The 18,492-nt window shown below is 62.8% G+C and overlaps 1 protein-coding gene across 1 annotated transcript in view; it reads left to right on the top strand.

Moving 5' to 3' along the window:
• RBFOX3 (RNA binding fox-1 homolog 3) overlaps positions 1-18,492 on the top strand; it is a 429,284-nt gene that overhangs the window by 393,743 nt on the left and 17,049 nt on the right. The window contains 1 exon segment of the mRNA NM_001445163.1: positions 13,395-13,649. Within this exon segment, the coding sequence (NP_001432092.1) occupies positions 13,428-13,649 (222 nt within the window). The 5' untranslated portion in view covers positions 13,395-13,427.

The following is an 18,492-nucleotide window of genomic DNA, read 5'->3' on the forward strand; positions in this document are numbered from 1 at the left end:
CCCAGGACAGGCGTTTGAGGGCGCACGTGTCGGGGGGGGCCACCTCCCCACACCTCAGTCCTGACTGCATGCACAGGGAGGAAGGGTGCCCCCGGGCCAGGCACCTGGTTGAGAGTGCCGCCCTTGGGCCACCGAGCTGCCCGGCACCTTCCCCGCTCCCAGGCCACGCGAGGCCGGCTGCTCCAGTGGACAGAGCTTGGGCAAAAGGCGGAGATCTGAGCGCCTGGAGAGTTCGGTCGTAGTGGCACAGGGTGGATCCGTCCCCCCAGTGTAGGTTGTCCCCTCTGGGAGGTACGGTGGCCAGGGACCCTCCCTCCCCCTGGCCTCCTTTGTCTCTGAGCTCCAGCCCCTCCGAGTGCAGGGATGCAGTGGGCTTGCCCCCCACTACGTGCCAGGACAGCCGTCCACGTGGGAGGGTCGGGGAGGGCCTCCCAGGCAGAGCAGGTGGGCGATGCCAGAGTGTCCGATGTGAGCTGAGGAGGGGGCACCAGGCAGAGCAGGGCCGGAGGCAGCGTCATATCCTTCCGGCAAGAGCTGGAAGAGGGGGTGTAGCAGCACAGTCCGGTCTCGAGGCAGAGGGACGCCCCTGTGGCCTTTCATGGCCCCCAGCCTCAGGCCTTTCCATCTCAGTCCCACTTCTGCCTCAGCAGCAGAGAGGTGGGTCCACCCTGTCCTGGAGAGAGTGACAAGCAGATGGCCCCACAGGGACCCTGTCAGGGAGGGATGGGGACAAGCCACTGGGAATCCCCGCCCTGGGCCCCAGTGTACTGGGAGCACCTTCTGGGGTGAGGCCAGTAATGGGGGGGCCTGGCCTCGTTAATGCCCAGAAACCACTGCTGGAGGCACTACTCCTGCTGTTGTGCGGGTGCCTTCATGAGTCTGGGGTTCAGGCCTCTCAGACAGTGTCCCTGTGCTGCCACCTGAGCCAGGGCACAGCTTCCAGCTCTAGCACAAAGATGAGCCTGGGACAGATGTGGGGGCGGCACAGGGCAGGGTCCTGCCGTAGGGGTGCCGGTGGGGCTGCGGGCCGCAGGTCTTACAGAGAAGACAGCGCTTCAGGCAGCGCTGGCTCCACCCCTGCCCCCCCCCCGGGCCCTCCCACCCACCACCACCAGCCTGTCCCTCCTCAGTCTAGCGCTGCTGTCTGATCACTTGGCCTTCTGCCCTGGTCTCCCCAGCTGCCTGGGCAGAGCAGATGCTTGGAGTTACAAATGGGTGAGGGCACGGTCTGCCCCCATGGGAGCCTGGATTCTAGACCGGGTGGTGCCACTGATGTGCCTGTGACCTTGGGAGTCAGGGCCCTTGGGACATGCTTTAATGTCCCCACCTCACTGTAGACAAGGTTAGATGGGGCCACACCCACGTAATTCTCAGGAGGGCACCCAGCATCCTGGCATCAGCCAGAGTCTCTGCTGCCCTTTCAAGCTCTGCCCCGCTCCCCGGGGCCTGCCCAGAAGCCAGCCCTCACCCCGGGTCCTCCTACGGCCACTCTTCTAGGCCCATTTCTGTTCTGGCCCCAGTGCCATCCGCCCACAGCCATTGTCCCATGATGAGCCTAAGCAGATGTCCTCCCAGCCCAAGCCCAGGGGTGAGAGTGCCCCTCCCCAGGCCCTGGCCACCAGGGCCCCAAGGCCTCTCAGTCCCTGGGAAGAACGGTCCCTCCAATAGAATCTGAAGCTCCCTCCGGGTCCAGGTGAGGCCGCCGCTCCCCAATTTGGCTCCTGCTGGAAACCTTCCCCCCTCCACGAGAGCCAGGGTCCCAGGCCCACCAGGTTGGGCTCAAACTCAGGGCACCATCCCAGGGCTGTTTCTGCTTTGTCGTCAGTAGCAGCTGTTCCCTTGAGTCACAGATTCTGAGTTGCCAGGTCAGGAAGTCCCAAGAATCTGCAATGCTTACGGCTCCCGGAACACGTGCTGTAGCCCCACACAGGGACCTCACAGTGTCTAGACACGGGATGAGGGCTGTGGACCCCCGCCGTGCACGGCCACACCTGACCAGGCGTGAGCCCCAGGGGCTCCGTCCCCATGAAATCCCCCCTCCCAGAGACACTGCCCTGAACCCGCAGATGTCCCCACGAGAGAACCGATGAGCAAAGCCACAGCTCTCAACCCGGATCCCCCGGCGGGTGTTTGGCTGTGGGACGCATTATGTAATCTTCAGTGCCAGGAAATTTACCTTCCTAATTGCGTTTTGTGAATTTTCATCTGAATCTGCCTTCCCAGGGCTCACAGTAACTCGGAGAAGGGCGCTGTGGGAGGGAAGGGGGCACGTTTGGGACCTGAGGCTGCTGGGTGCAGGCCTTAGGCTGCACCCAAGGGTGGGTCCTGCCCTCCCCACCCCTGCCTGCCCACCTCATGTCCTGGGCACCGTGCTTAATATCCTGTTCCATTTGCTAAATGAAGCCCACGGGCCATTAATAATGCTAATATGCCTTAATGAATATGCAGGAAATAGATACGAGGTTGCCACTGTGCTGCAGGGGGCTCATGATGGGGGTGCAGAGGCAACTGCCCGGACTCTGGGGAAGGGTGACCCAAGACTGCTCTCTAAGATGGGTGGTCGGGATGCGTGGGTTCTCGTGGTACTCCTTCTGAGGCCACCTTGCCGCTGTCCCATAGCTTTGTCCTCACAAGGCCCTGGGAGGGAGCTTCCTCTTCGTCCCACTGAGTAGGAGCTGGGTGTCTGCCAGTCCACTCTCACGTGTACAGGAAGATGTCACATGTGCCCGCCCACTTAGAAGTTCACAGCAGCGTCTCAGGGAGCCTCAGAGAGGGATGGAGGAGGGGCTGAACAAAATGGAGTTCACAGGGGGTGGGAGTAGCCTGGAAGGCTTCCCAGGGGAGGTGTTCGAACACTTCCAGAACAGGGGTGAGTTTGGAGGTGGGAAGAGGCCTGGATCACAACAGAGAATCTCTGCACAAAGCCCGTCCATGAGCTCGGCACTGGAGCAGTGTTTCGTGCTTTGGTATCTCCGGACAGGTGCTCAGCAAGCAGTTGTTGACTGGGTGAACAGGGCCGTGAAGATACTGGACGGAATGAGTGTGGGAGCTGCAGGCGACCCTGCTAGGAGTTGGCAAGTAACTGTGGTCAGCAGGCTGGGCCGGGGCCTGGGCCCTCCCCTCTTGCCTCCTCCCTCCCCCAGTGCTTTCCCAGCAGTGTCCTCAGCCTTCTCCCTCCAGCCTTGCCCTTGGTAGCCTACGGGCGTCTTGGAGCCCTTGCTCCCCAGGCCCCAGGACCCAGGCAGACAGCTCAGCTGGCTCGGCTGCCCCTTGCTTCACACTGGTCGAGCCCTGGGCTCCTGCGGCCAGGGACATGAGGCCACTGTGGCTCCTTCTCCTCCCAGAGGCAGAGGGGGCCTCAGGTTGCCCACACTGGGGTCTGAAGCCCACCCGCCCTGGCCCTGCCCCCACCTGCGTGGCCTCAGGCCAGGTGCTCGGGCCCCAAGAACCCATCTGTGAGATGGGGGCGGTGGTGAGTGGCCAGCCCATCCCTGGTGCAGTGCCTCTGGCTGGCACTCCGCCTCCCAGCCCCACTGCTCTCACTTCCCCACTGGTCTGGCTGGAAGAGGGTCCCGGCTTTTCCCAAGCACCTCCCTTTCCCCTCAGAGCCGAGTGCCTCCTCCCAGTGCTCCTGACTTGCCTGTCTCGGGGAGAGGGCCAGTGAGCAAGAGCAGCCACTGAAAGAGGCCTGGGAGGAGCTGGCAGCCACCTGCCCCACCCTCTGTTCTAATGGGGAACAGGCCTCCAGGCTCTGCAGAGGGGCCACACGGTGACAGACAGCGTCCCACCCCTAGTTCTGCCTCCTGGCTCCTGGGTCCCTGGACAGCCGGTGTCCTGTTAACCACGGCCCCACCTGTGCCCAGAGGGGAGCCCCGAGCCTGGTGCTGGTTCTGCATGACACCTCCACACACGTGCAGACACACACGTAAACACACAGAGCCAAGGATTCGGGGCAGGGCCGCGCCCAAGGGGATTCATGAAATGGGGTGGAGGACCACCAGTCATCGTGGGGCGGTGATCAGCCCCAGCTTGCTCAGCTCCCCTGCTGACCCCAGGGCCATGCTGTCCCCTCCTTTCACCCTCCTGCAGAGGTCCCAGCAGCCTTGAGCTCAGCAGGGGCCCCGGAAGTCGGGACCTGTGGTGGCCTCGATTGACAGCACCCCTGCTCCGCCCCTGCCTTTCCTGGGCCCAGCAGCCAGACTCCTCAGTGGGTTCCCTGGGCGAGGTGGAGAGCAGGGTGCAGGGGAAGCTGGTGGAAGAAGAGGATTTATGGGCCACATTATTTATGCTCTCTGTGCAGTTAGCTTGGAGGGAATTATGGCTTAATCGTGCGAGAATCCATCCCCTCCCTTGGGGCTTTTCAGCTCAGATTTGGGCCTGACTTGATGCAGGAAGGGGCTGAGTCTGGGCTGAGAGACTGGTGCTGGGCTCTGACTGGCGGCCGGCCTCCATGCTGTGCTTGGGGGTGGCATCTCGGTCAGTAGAGCGGGAAGGCCCCGGGGTTCCCTTGGGCCAGACGTTTTTACCCTCTCTTGTGCCTCAAACCCCCCTTAGCATTTGTGAGGTGCCTGGACTTCTCCACAAATGGTGTTCAGGAAGTTCCTCTCATGGTTCGGTGGAAATGAACCCAACTAGTATCCATGAGGACTCAGGTTCGATCCCTGGCCCCGATCAGTGAGTTAAGGATCCGGTGTTGCCATGAGCTGTGGTGTAGGTCGCAGACACAGCTCAGATCTGGTGTTGCTGTGGCTGTGGGGTAGGCCAGCGGCTACAGCTCCAATTCAACCCCTAGCCTGGGAACCTCCATATGCCGTGGGTGTGGCCCTCAAAAAAAAAAAAATGGTGTTCAGTGCACAAAATATATAGGGTTACAAAAGAAACCATTTTATTGAAATACACTTACCGAAAGGGGGAAAACATATAAAATCGTAACCTATGGCTTCTTTACAAATGTGTGAGAGAACCAGACACTGGGTCAGGTGTGCTCACACCTTTATTTTGGAGTTGGGGTATAGAGCCCAGCATGGAAGGAAGGCCCTGTGGTTTCCGTGGGCGCGGGGTCTCAGGTGCCATCAGGCCGTGGGTTTGCAGCCGCGCTCCTGGGTGCCAGTATTTCAGTCGGAGGACGGTAGGATGGAGATGTGGTGTTTTGTATCCACCATCACGGTGCCCCAAGCTCTTTCCCCAGACTGCATACAGGGCACTGACAGAGCACAGCTACGCGCCTTCCCAGGTGCTGGGCCCATTTGGCACATCTTGTTCTGGAGCCGTGGCGGCTCTGGGTCAAGCCGTCATGGTGCAGAGGCGGAAACCAGGCCACTGGCACAGAGACTCGAGCGAGAGTGTGGCATCGCTCCCCCACCGCCATGCCAAGCCGGTGCAGAGGGTGGATGCTTAGGGCACCCCAGGGCTGTGTCAGGAGCCTGGCCCCAGTGCTGGGGGCTCAGTGGGAACCCAGGCCTGTGCCCCACGTGTGCGCGTGTGTTTGGAGAGCAGGGCTCCATGATCAGGACTTGCCATTTGCTAGGATGAGCCAGCCCATCACCCATCTGGCTCATCACCCGCTGGGCAGCTGCACGAGCAGGAGGGGCAAGAGGTCCTTCTGGAAAATGAGGCTCTGTGGTCCAGAGGAAAAGGAGCCACAAAGCAGGGGAGACGCAGGATTTTGCAGGGAAGGTGGCACACAGTGTGAACCCAGCCTGCTGCCCATCCCCCTTCACTGCCAACGGGAATGGCACAACACAGGCCACAGCGTTGGATTATAAACTTGCTGAGCGACTCCGGGGCCTGCTCACCTCTAGGGGCTCTTCCTGGATTTCCTCTGGGTCTCAGGGGTGGGAGCAGACTCACAGTGCACCCCGTGCCCTCTGGGGTATCAGTCTGGGCACCAGAGCCCCCACAGGGAGGGAGGAGAGGGAGCTGGAGGCTGCAGAGCAAGGCCACCAGGCGCATCCTGAGTGAAGTTGTAGGGGCGCGATGGGCTGTCCCACAGCTCTGATTAACAAAGGGTATTAACCAGGACGCAGACGGATGGGTGGGGCAGGAGGACAATTGTTTAGGCGGCTTCCCACCCCCGGCCCTGGAGCCTCTGGGCCTCCCTCCCAGCAAGCCCCCACTGGCGGTCCTCTGGGGTCCCGGTCTCCCTCCCTCCCTCCCTGATCCGCCCTCTCCCAGCCTCCCCGGAGCCCCTTAACACCTTCCTGTCACCACCCGCATCACCGGCCTTCCCCGGACCTCCAGGTGCCCAGACGAGGGAGGCGACCTGGAGCCCGACTGGGGCCGCGCCGCCTCCCCCAGGGGTGCGCTGGAGTCCTTCATCCAGCCCAGCTGGTGTGCCTGCCTTCCCAGCTTCACCGTCAGCGACTCCGTGCTGGCAGCTTGAAGTCAGCGGGGTGGGGGTATTTAGCACTGGAGACGTGCAGCTGCCACAGAGCAGGGCTTCCCCCCAGAGAACCGTGGCCAGACACTTCGCAGCACATGGCCCCCTCCCACTGTGGGGGGGTGGCAGGGGTCCCAGGTCAGCCTGTCCTCTGAGCCCGAGGGAGAGGCAGGCCCAGCGCTGGGCACGTGCCAGCCAGGAGCTCTGCAAGGCCTGGGTGGTGGCCGGGTTGGAAGGAATGCCCCGAAGCCGGGGCGCCCGCTCAGCAGAGCCCTGGGGGAGTGAGGGCGCTGGGCTGCGGCCGACCTGCCCGAGGCCGTGGAGGCCCCTCGTCTGCTCCATTTGGACAGGAGTCCATGCCCGTCAGGCGGCGTCCAACCGCTGCTTCCAGAGTCAGGCCTGCGTTCCCTCCCACCTCCCTGGGTCACGTGGGGACGGGACGTGCCGCTCTGAGTTTCTCTTCTCGAGTGGAGAGGGCCAGTTTACAGGTTTGACGACTCCGTGACCTTGTCACCAGGTCCCGCTCTGGGATCCCCCGTGTCAGGGGTTTCTGCAAGCAGGGCCAGGCTCCGCCCCGCGTGGAGAGAGTCAGGAGCCCGTCCCTGTCGGGGCCTTGAGTGACAGCCGTGCCTCTGGCCCAGGATGAACCACACCCACACCCACCCACACGTGGCGGCAGGAAGATGAGCCAGCCCAACGAGAGTCAGGGGTCTCTGTCCCCCTCTCTGGGGTGTCATCAGGTGTCCCAGCTTCATCTGTATTCCTTTCCAATAATCGAATTTTCTCTTTCCCCAAAAACTCCATTTCCTTGTGATCAGATCATTAAGAAAATAAGAATATCACCCCCAAGAAAACAACCAAACGTGTTAGTCTAGCGACTCCCCATCTCTCCTGTCCCTGTACCCCCCCACCTTTCCCCTCCGTGAGCGTCAGCCCTCCCCCACTGCCACTGTCACAGTATCACGCGCAGCCCTCTTGCTCCATGAATCTCCAGCCTCCCTGGGCAGTCAGCGGCCAGAGGGAGCCTCCCTTGAGCAGGTGGGTGTCAGCTGGACCCTCAGTGCCTGAGGAAGGAGAAGCGCAGTGTCACGGGGACGAGCGGAACATGACCTGGACTTAGACCCAACAGAGCCATGGACCTGTGTTTACTTGCCTGGAAGAGGGAGCACCCATCCCAAGGAACAGCCAAGACAGGGACAGTGTGTGATCCTTCGTGCCCTGGGGGGGGCGGGGCGGTCAGCAAGTGGAGGACGAGTCCACAGTTGCGCAGGCCCCGAGGTAGAGCTGGAGCTGGGTGGAAGTCTCCAGAAGGCAGATTTTCGCTCTGGCCGTGGAAGAGCTTCCTGGCAGAGCTGCTCTGCGAGGGGAGGAGCCGCTGAGTCGGTAGTGCGCGTCACACCTGCGGTCACCCTAAGGCCTGGGGATTGACGGGGTCGTGCGTTTGCTCAGGGTGCAGATGGCGTTCAGAGATTTGTGGCCTCGCAGTGCGGGCTCTGGGGCGGGGAGGGCCGCAGCGTCCTGCTCCAGGCCTGGAGGTCAAGGCTGTGAGGGCCGCCGGGCCAGCCATCGCTGGGCACGTGAACCCACACGTCCTGTCGGCCATCGGTCGCCCCCGGGTCAGCCGCCTCCCCTTCCAGCACTGATCAGCACAGAACAGGAAAGATCTGGAGGACAGGCCGGGGTGTTGACAGGGAGCTCTCTGGAAAGCGACCCCTCCCGTCCTCCTGGTCCTGTGACTTGTCACACACCGCGCGAAGGCTGCGGCCTGGCCCCTGCTCTGGTGTCCCTCCTGTCCTCGTTCTGCATGGGAGCACGAGCATCTCCGAGGCCCAGGCCCCCCCGCAGCCCTCGCCACGATCGTGTGGGGCCGCGTCCTGCAGGCGAACGCAGCAGGTGTGGTGAGGAAGAGGAGCGCCTCGGACCCAGGGGGCGGCCTTCCCGCTCGCTCTCCGCGCAGCCCGGGCCTCCGTATTCCTTCTGAAGGGCAGCGTGTGACACCTGCACCTTCAAGCCACGGAGAAAAGTAAATGGCCACATTCACAGGGTACTGTGGGCAGGCCCTGCTCCCACAGGCACTGCGTAAATGCAGCCTGTTCACCCCCTGCGAGTTGCCGGCACCAGGCAGCAGAGGCTCAGCAGAGGACCGTGACCCACCAGAGCGAAGATAATTATTGGGGGCGGGAGGGTGGGGGGGAGGGGGTCCGCCCCGTCTCAGGGCAGGGGAGCCTTGTCCAGAGCGGGACAGGCAGGTCACACACCTAACGGTGTGGTCCTCGGGCCCGTGGTTCTGCCCTGCGCCCCTCCTCCGCCCTGTCTGAAGCCGGCTTTGCCCAGAGGTGGTGGAGATGTGGCGCGGTGCCCAGCCTCTGCCGCCGGCCTCCCTTCCCTCCGCAGCCTGGCCTGCGGCGCCCGCCCTCCCGGGGTGAGGCGTCTGAGAGGCAATTAGCCTAATTGTTGTGGAGGGGCTATGCGCAGAGGGAGCCCGGGGGACTGCGCAGAGGGCCCAGAGGGGCTCTGTCTGCTGCCGCTTCCGCTCTCCCTTTCCCTCCGCCACCTGCTCTCTGAGCGCCCTGCCCGACGCCTCCCACACAGGGGACCCGTGCCCCAAAAGGCAGGAGCTCAGTGGCCGAGGCCTGAGTGCTGGACTTCCCATTGGGCCTGTGACGTGGGCAGAGACACTTGGGGGGCTTAGCTCTAGATCCGGAAGATGGGGGTCCTCCCACCCCGCCCCTGCCACCGGGCAGGCAAATCCCTGTCCCCTTTCCACAGACTAATAAGAGGTCAGGCTGTGCCCGGAGTCACCCAGAAATGGAAGCATTGGGCCTGTGCTCAGGATCTGGCACCAAAGGCAAGCCCGCCCAGGGTTCAGGAGCAAAGACGAGGCCATTAGGTGCAGGGCCTCCCTGAGAGGCTGGCCAGGCCCTCCCTGGTCAGAGCCCTCCCCTGCTCCCACCCACTTCATGGACAGTGAGCCTCCCATCCCCGTCACCACGTCATCAGGATCCAGCAGGGAGCAGGTGGCTCGCTGGCTCCGGGATAGTGTGAGTTCATGCAAACTGTTTGCAGAGAGGTCTGGAGGATGGGAGAGGCGGACCGCCAGGAACAGTGCAGGCCCCGATGCTGGTGGGGACAGAACCACCCCTGGCCTAAGAGCCAGAGGACAAAGCAGCCCTCGAGAGGGAGTCCAGGACCCGCTTAGGTCCAGGACAGAGCCAGCCCAGAGTTGGCCTCCGCGGAAAGAGCCAGGAGGGAAAATACCCCAGACTCCTCCCCCAGTGGGAAGCCAGTGGGCAGAGCCCGAGCGCCGCCCTCATGGCCGTGACCAGCCCCACATGCCCCCCAAGACGTCTTCCCGCATCCTGAATCACTCCACCCTGTGTATCTGTGGCCCTCTGTTCCCCCTTGCCAGGTAAACCCACCTTGAGCTCTCTGGAACTTCCTGCCTTCCAGCCACCATTACTGGCGGCTTGGAGCGGTCAGTTCCTGCTGGGCCAGAAGCTCCTCCGGGTCAGCACAGAGAGGGGGTGTCAGAACCAAGAGAAGGGAGCCAGGCAGAGGCGGATGCGGGGTCCGGCGACTCAGGGCTCTCCTGAGGGCCAGGACCACTGTCACCTTGGCAGAGGTGGGAAGCGCACCCACAGTGGTTTCAGGGGTCGCTGGCGGAGAGTGGGCTTGGGGTGGGATCATGAAAGAGGCGGGTAGAGGAGGTGGGGGCTGCGGGTCTGGGCACCTCATTCCAGAAACGTTGCTCTCTAGGGAAGCAGTGAGCCGTGGTCAAGGAGAGTTTTCATTTCCTATCTTGGGAGGAAGTCAGTGAATTGCTGGAGCTGTGAGCACGTGCTGGCGAGGGGACTGGATGCCAGGGTGTGCTGACGTGATTGGGCAAAGACGGGAGCGGGGGCTCAGGCCAAGGGTAGAACTGGAGGGGAGCTGAGCCGGTGGGCATCCTCCTCCGTTTTCTACGGGAAAGAAACCCGGTCTTCACCGAGAGGGAGAATATTGGACATGTTTGGAGGGGAGGAGTGAAATGGTCGTTGAGAGTGAGTGGCGGTGCCAGGAATGGGCACTGACCTTAGGAAATCAGGGTGATTTTTGTGCTTTTCTCCAGCCTGTGGGCCGTGGAGTGGAGTAAGCAGAGCTGACTGTACAAGTTTGCAGGCACAGGTGATGGCAGGAAAGAGGCATGGATTTGCAGAGGGACGGGGGTAAATGAGCTGACCGTGGGCTTTAAGCCTTGACCCACCTGTCCACCTCCTCACCCACTTAGCTTTCACTCACGACCTTTTTACCCCCTGTCCACCCTCTGCCATCCAGGGCAGCAGAGAGCTGGGCGAGTGCAGGGCTGTGGGGAGCGGGGAGGAGTAAGGGGCCGCATTTTCTGGAATTCCCAATCCCCTGGGGAGCTAGACTTGTTCCCAAGCTGCCATGAAACCACCTGAAGCCATAGGCCATCCGAGATGAGCGCCATGGCCTGGCAGGGGGACCCCCTCAGCTCCAGCCGCCAAGCCCAGCCCCTCATTGTCTGTGGCCCCAACCAGGGAAGGAGTGGGACCCTCTCGGCCGCTCTCTGTGTGCTGGGCACTTAGACGGCTCTCGGGCCGGGCTTGATAGCCACTGCTCTCCCCCAGGCTCTGGTCTGGGGACACTCAGCCCCAAGGGCACATCAGAACCTCCTGAAAAAGCACGGTTGTGACGTTCGGTTGCCCTCAGGGGGGCCCAGGCCTGGGGCGGGTGTGCAGCCGGGGTGAAAGCTGTCACGGGACCACAGCTACCCTGCATGGGCGTAGAGGAGACACGGGGTAGGGCTGTCAACACTTGCCCGGGACCCACCGAGTTCCCCCGAGATGCCACTGCGCATGGGGACAGCTACTCAGGATAAAGGCCGCTGGGGCCACTCGCCAGCGAAGCGGCAAGGGTGGGGGGTAGGGGAGGGACTGGAGCCGATGGGAGAGGAGCCCCCCTTTCTGGGGCCTTGGAGGAGGGGGAAGAGGGGGCGCCGGGAAGATGCAAGTTAGTGAAGGTTCTAATCAAATATTTATCAGTTAATTGATCTCCGGAGGCTGCTGACAGCGCCCTCTCCCTCACCCTCGCTTTGCACGCTCCTCCCTCGGCTCCTTGCCCTCGCCGCCTCCCTCCCAGGCCTCGCCATCCTGGAGCCTGGGTGCCCCTCCTCCTCTGCCAGCCTCTGCCTCACGGGCCCCCTCCTCCCCGAATGTCGCCAGCACCTTGGCCAACTGGGTAATGGGGCGTCTGGGCTACTTGGGAGCAACTGGGCGGGCTCTTGCATTTCGCCCTCTTGTTGGGGGGAACACGGCCCCAGTTTCTGCAGAGAGCCAGAGGGGGGCACTGGTGGCTTCCCCGCGGAGGAGGAGGAGGAGGACTGCTCATCAGGGCTGAGGGCAGTGGCATGGAGCTGGGGAAGGCTGCCCCCAGGGGAGGGGGGCAGGGTGGGTCTGGGCCCAGGCAGGAGGCCGAACGCCAGGTCTCTCGCTCAAGCTCCGTTGCCCTCACGGGGCCAGTGGTCTCAGACCGCCTCCCGTCCTAACCACTGGTTCAACACCTGGGATGTTGCATCTTCTGTCCCACTGTTCAGCCGGCCCCACACGGGCAGGGGCTGCCCATCTTGCTCCCCATCGGAGCCACCTATTAAACATTTGGGGGCGAATAAGTAATGACTGAGTGTCCACTCAGAGCAGAGAGCAAGCGGACACGCTCCTCGGAGAGAGCTCCTCGGGGAGACGGACACGAACGCAGAGCTCAGGACGTGCCAGGCTTGACGGGGGCGCATGGGAACCCCCACAACATCCCTCCTTTGGCAGGGCATCGGCAAGGCAGACACGAGTGTCAGCCTGTCCGCATTTGTGCAGGGGTCCTTCCACACTGGGGGGGCTAATCCAACAAGAAATGTCCCCTGTCCTTTCCAGGGACACCCTCGGAAGGCCAGAGGGAACCCCGCCTGCTCACAGCAGCTGCTGCAAGGCTGCCCCCAGTGTTTGTTCACAGTGAGGGCCAGTGAGCGGGAAGAGCCGGGGACCCCCCCCCACTCCATTCTCCAGAGCTGAGCACTTTCCGCCAGGACGGCCCTTTATGCCCAGTGACGGTGGTGCTCACAGGCTCCCAGATTTCAGGAGGTCTGGGCTGGGGCCGAGACTCTGCATTGCTGCCCAGCTCCCAGGTGGTGTCAGTGCTGCGAGTCCTGGCACCCACTAGGAGAACCACCGCCCTGGTTCTGGGCTTCCGAGAACCCCCGGGGGGGCTGGGGTCAAGGGAGCACTCTCTTTCCCTCCTGGGGCGCAGGCCTTCAAGAGGCTAGGAGGGGTCTTTGGACATCTTCTGGGGAGTTCTCCAGAGGCCAGAACCCTCCCCGCCACACCGACAGCCTCTTACCCAGTGGCCCCATGGGGGCAAGTAGTACCAGGCTCCATGCCATCTTTCCTGTAGCCCATGGGGAGTCGTGTGCCCTCATGCCTGCTTTATGGATTAGAAAACCGAGGCTTCAAAGCCGTCCTAGGGCCAGAGGGTGGTGCGTGTGGCTGTAAAGGCCAAGGAGTGTCCTGGTGCTGCTGGGACGCTCTCACCTTGCCTGGAGCTGTGTCAGCCTCCTGGTGGGGAAGGTTTCATGAGATGTCACCACTGGGGGACACCGGCTAGAGGGAACACGGGATCATGCCAAGATGCTTCTCACGATTATGTGAGTCTACAGTTATCTCAAAATAAGATATTAGGTGGATTAAAAAAAAAAAACCCTTTCGTGTACTCAGGCCTGACATGGTCACACAAGTGGCCTCAAAATCAGGAGTGTCTCACCCCAGACTTGGGCTCCCCAGAATGCCCCCCACAGCCCAACAGGCACCCCCTCCAGCTCCGAGCTGGTGCCCATGCTGGGAGCTCCCCCATCCTAGGGGGCCTGGAAAATGCTGCTCAAAGGACAGCGTTGAGACCACGGGGCCTTCTGGAATGGGGGCAGTGTACGGGCCGCGCCAGGGGTCTCACCCACCTTTTTCTCCCTCCACAGGCCAATCAGGACGCCACGGCTCCGCCTGACGCGATGGCCCAGCCCTACCCCCCCGCCCAGTACCCTCCCCCACCGCAGAACGGCATCCCTGCTGAGTACGCCCCGCCCCCGCCGCACCCCACGCCGGACTACTCGGGCCAGACCCCTGTCCCCCCGGAGCACGGCATGACCCTGTACACACCAGCACAGACCCACCCGGAGCCGCCGAGCAGCGAGAGCAGCACGCAGCCCACTGCAGGGGCCCAGACAGTGCCGGTAAGGGCCCCCCAGCTCAGAACTTCAGCAGGAGGGCCGGGAGCGGGGGGCAGGGGCCTGGGTGTGGAGAGCGGGGTCCAGCCCCCCAGAAGGAGCGCCCAGCTCCGAGCGCTGCACCGTCCAACGCCGAGGATGGCTCTGGAGGTAGGGCCGCGCAGGGCCAGCCAGGCCCACCGCCTCCAGCTGCCCCCCACGCCCGCCGCCTCCTGAGCGGCAGTTTCAGGCCAGCTCTCACCTCGTGGGGGAGGTGGAGCGTGTCCTTGGCCATTGGTGACCTGCTGATGGGCAGTGAGAGAGATGGTGAGGCCGGGGGCCTGGGCTCGCCCAGTGTCGTGGGGGCAGGCAGGGGCCGGGGCAGTGAGGAGCGGGGGGGCCCTCAGCCAGGCTCCGGTTGCAGGAGCGCCCGTGTTTCTAATCGCTTGTAATCTACCTGCTTGGCTGCCCTCCAATCAGATGGCTTCGATTATGTGGTTGTAATGCAGCTCCGAGGAGAAAGTGCTGAGCCTGGCGCTTCTGGGAGATTTCCTGATAGCCGAGGGTCAGGTCCAGGAGTGGCCGCCGCCCCAGGCCGACCTGAGGTGGGCGCCCGTGGAGGTGGCCCCCCCAGAGACCGGGCCTCCCCCTCCCACCCACCTTCCGTGGGCCCACTGCCCGCTGAGCTCTGGGGCTTTGGGCTCATGCAGCCGCGCCTGCTGGCTCCTTCCCAGGACCGGTTGCCGGGGGCTGGGCAAGTGGCCAGCACACCCTGCGCTGCCTAGGCGCGGCACCACCCCGGCGGCCTACCCACGGGTGCCCGGTCTGACTGCGCCCTGACTCCCCTAATCCAGTCTGGCTCCCACGGCGTTCCCCTGGGTCCTCGGATCACCTCCCCTCCCGTGTGGACAGCGTCACCAAGCTCTCTGGGGAGAGAGCCCCCCCTAGGCCGCCCCCTGGGCTGCACCGGACCCTCGTCTGGGCCCGGCCAGGGCCCTTCCTGCCTGCTTGGAGTGCTGCCCTGCCTGAGTCTGCGCCAAAGCCGTCCGACTTCTCCATCCTCCTCCATCCCGGGTGCAGGGTGTCTGCCGTTGAGGCCCCCAGGGTTCACGGATGGGAAAGGCCAGGCCCATGGGTCTTGGAACTGGGAGCCAAACCACACTTCCTTCTACTGCTGCTGCCTCGGCTTCCCCAGGCCGTGACCTGTGTGCGCTCGGGAAAGAGGAGGGCGAGTGCGGGAGCCAGAGGGCTCGCAGGGAACCGGCCACCGCCGGCCAGGCTCTTTCCAATGGACAGCGGCAGACAGGGTGCACCTAGAAACACCTCACATGAGCTCCTTGTGAACAAATACTGAGCCCCGGGGGTTCACCCTGGAAGCAAACCCTGGAGACAAGATGCTCAGACTCACAGGTGACACAGAGGGACCCGAGACAGCGAAGCCTTTCTCAGCACAGAGGCCTCCCGGACACCCCAATGCAGCCTCGCCACAACACGTGCAGAGCCGTCTTCGTTTGGCAGGCATTTGCAGGGACGGCTTGTGCCTGTGCCGAGCCAGCCCTGGGGGCCACACGGAAGCCGTCGCCTCCACCATCAAGGACCTCCACGTGGACGGGGGCCAGTGTTGACCTCCGTGTGCGAGAGTCCCTGCCCCAGAGAGAACCGAGAAGCCAAATCGGATGACAGGCTCTCCCTGCCTGGCCCAGCGCCTCCCAGGAAAGCGCCTGGGCTGGAGCCCCTGCGCCCAAGCGGGCGGCCTAGGCCTTCCTTTCTTCACCCAAGTCTCTCGGGTCCTGCGAGGGGCTCAGCGTCTGCTGCTCTGGGGTCGGGATACAGAGACAGAGTCCTCGGGGGTGGAAGTCACTGGATTAGCAGGTGACCACGAAGACACCCCGAGCTGCCCAGCAAAGACTCTGGCCACCGCTGGGGGACGTGAGTGCTCGACCGGGAGCATTTCTTCAAGCAGAGGCTTCCCGCCTTGGGAGGAGCCCGGGAGGGTGGCCGCCCCCAGTCCTCCTCTAGGATCCCAGGAGCCACTTCTACCTAAAGAAACCCCTGGTGCTCCCAGCTCTGCTGGCCACCTGCCTTTTTTTTTTTTTTTTTCCTGGCCACGACCACAGCCTGTGGAAATTCCCAGGCCAGGGATCGAACATGCGCCACAGTTGTGGCCTGCACCATAGCTGTAGCAACACTAGATCCTTAACCCGCTGCATCGCACGGGAGCTTCCCTGTTCAGCTGTCCCATGTCCATCCCGTATCAGGCCTCCGTCAGCTCCCCTCCCCACCTCGTGGCCTTCCCCGGGCCGCTGGTGTTAGGATGAGATCCCGGCTTTTGTCCAGACCTGCCCTCTCCTGTCTGCGGATTCCGTTTGTCCTCACGGTGTCACCTACATTCTTTCGTGAAAAAGCAGCAGGGAAGCAGAGTGACGGGGGCTGCCCACCTCACTACTCTGCAGGCCCCCCAGGGGACAGGCCAGGGACCACCTCCCTGGAGCAGTCTCATTCAGGTTCATGCAGGTCCCTCGCTGGGGTCGCCCCCCGCCGTCCACCTGGTGGCGTGGGACAGCCGGGGAGACTTCCCACCCTCACCCACCCCTGCACCATGGCCCTCACAGGCCCTGCCCGTGGCTGGCTTCACTCCCCCAGCAGCACGTGCTGCAGCCGCAGAAGCGCCACCGGGATTAGTGCCCTGGAGCCCCTGCGTTCTTGGCTCGGGGCTTAAGAAAGGGGGAAGGGGGCACGGTGGTTGGCGTGCACCACCCGGGGTGAGATTTGGCCTAGTACTGCCTCCACGCAGGTGGGGTATGAGCAGGTGATGCAGTTGGCACCAGTGCAGCCAGTGCAGCGGCCGGCAAAGAGTTCCTGAAGCATGGCCTCCGTCACAGAGTTCAAAGTGGACACACAGCTCTGCCTGAGGTTCTGAAAATGACCTCATGAGTGGACAGCTCAAGGCCACAAGTGGAGAACACTTCCTCTGAGGCTGGCTCGGCACCCACCAGGGGCGAGTCATGGCCAGCAAGCAGCCGATGGTCACTGCACGAGTGCCCAGAAGGCCTCGGAGGGCCAGAGATGAGGGGAGTTGGGGCACAGACACGGGCAAGTCCAGGAGCCGCTTACTCCTGTGTGCTGGCAGCAAGCCTTGGCTCCATCCCGAGGACTGCCACCTGCGGCCCCACCGGACCTACAGGCCCCTCCCTGTGCTGGGCTTGGGGAGGCCCAGGTGACAGGCCTGCAGCCTCCTCGGAGGGCGTGAGAACACCCAGACGGGCTGGCTCCTGCCTTGAAAGGGGGCGGGGTCCTGCGATGGCTGAAGTGACACAGAGATGGGGAGGCAGAAGCAAGGCCGCCGAGGGCCACTAGGGGAGGGAAGGGGGTGTTGCTGCTGCTGCTTCTCTTTGCTCTGCATTTGAGAACCGAAGGCCAAGATGGCTTTGAAAAAGCTGAAGGAGGGAGTTCCCATCGTGGCTCAGTGGTTAATGAATCTGACTAGGAACCATGAGGTTGTGGGTTCGATCCCTGGCCTTGCTCAGTGGGTTAAGGATCCGGCGTTGCCATGAGCTGTGGTGTAGACTGCAGATGCGGCTCGGATCCCCCGTTGTTGTGGCTTTGGCTCTCCATATGCTGCGAGGTATGGCTCTAGAAAAGACAAAAAAAAAAAAAAAAAAGAAAGAAAAAAAAAAGAAAAAGCCGAAGGGAAGTAAAGTCCCTTGGAGGGTGGCCCAGGCCACCTGGACGCTGTGGTGGACGTGAGAAGGCCTCCATCCCCACCTGGGGCAGCCAGTGCGCTGTCACACTCCAGGCTCTCTCCGCACCTCTTACAGTTTCACCGTTGTTGAACCCGTTTGTCTGCCTCTGCCTGCGGCTGTGCTTGGGCGAGAGGGACACTTCCCTTACCTGCGTCCTGCTGCACACCCCGTCTCTCCCACCTCACCCTGGGCCCCTCTCGTCCTCAGCTTTTGGAGTGGGATGCAGAGGTGGGAGATCCTGGATCTTGGAGACACACAGTGGGCTCCGTCCTGCTATTAGAAGGGGCCCAAGGCGGGACAAAAAAGACATCTCAGCCTGGCCCCAGATGCCCCAGCTTCGTCAGCGCCCTCCTGTGATGCCCCCCAGCCTGCCCAGGGGTCCCCATCTCCTCTGAGTGTGAGCTAGGCCTTTCCTGCAGGCCTAGATGCCCAGTCATGCTGACTGCTGCCCTCTGCTGGCCCAGAGTCAGCATTGCATGCTTTTCTCCGCTAGTTTCCCAAATCCCAGGTGAGTCCTTTAGTCGCCTCTGCTCAGGAGCAGCCAAGGGCACAGGTGTGTGGAATGCGGTGGGGGTCGGGGGAGGTAGTAGGGGGCACCGGGCCTACTCTGACGGCTGCACAGAAAGAGCTACAGCTTGTTACAACCAGAGCACAGGGCTCTGGCCTCTAAAGAATCAGCTAATGCATGGCTGGTTCTGCTTTGATTCAGGGGCTCCAACAGGTCCCCTGAAGGTCAAGTACAAGCTTGTTTTCTGCCAAGAAGAGTGGAACCAAAGGAGGAGGAGGACTGCAGAACAACTGGGGAGAGGTCTGGGCTGTTGAGCATCTCCGGGTCCTGGGCTTGTGGGTAGGAGTCCTCAAATGTCCCTCAAAAGCCTAAGGGCAGCTGTTTGGCATTGCCCACCAAGAGTGAGGGCCTGTACAGACCAGACCGGGACTCCCAGAGACCAGCCATCCTCAGATGCCTCCCTGCTGAAGATGGGCTCCTGGGAGTGGGGGCTCGGCGCTTGCTGGTAAACCCCCAGGGACAAGCACAGGGTCCCACTAGGCCTCAGAGAACACGAGCTGTCAGAACGGGGCCTGCCACACATGGAATGGCCAGCCTGTCCCCAGGTGCACAAGAGGAT

The sequence above is a fragment of the Sus scrofa genome, chromosome 12 (assembly GCF_054392235.1).
Source record: "Sus scrofa isolate SSC_HxYL_T2T_F1_AM1 chromosome 12, Sscrofa_HxYL_maternal_Yorkshire_Landrace_v2.0, whole genome shotgun sequence".
Lineage (NCBI taxonomy): Eukaryota > Metazoa > Chordata > Mammalia > Artiodactyla > Suidae > Sus > Sus scrofa.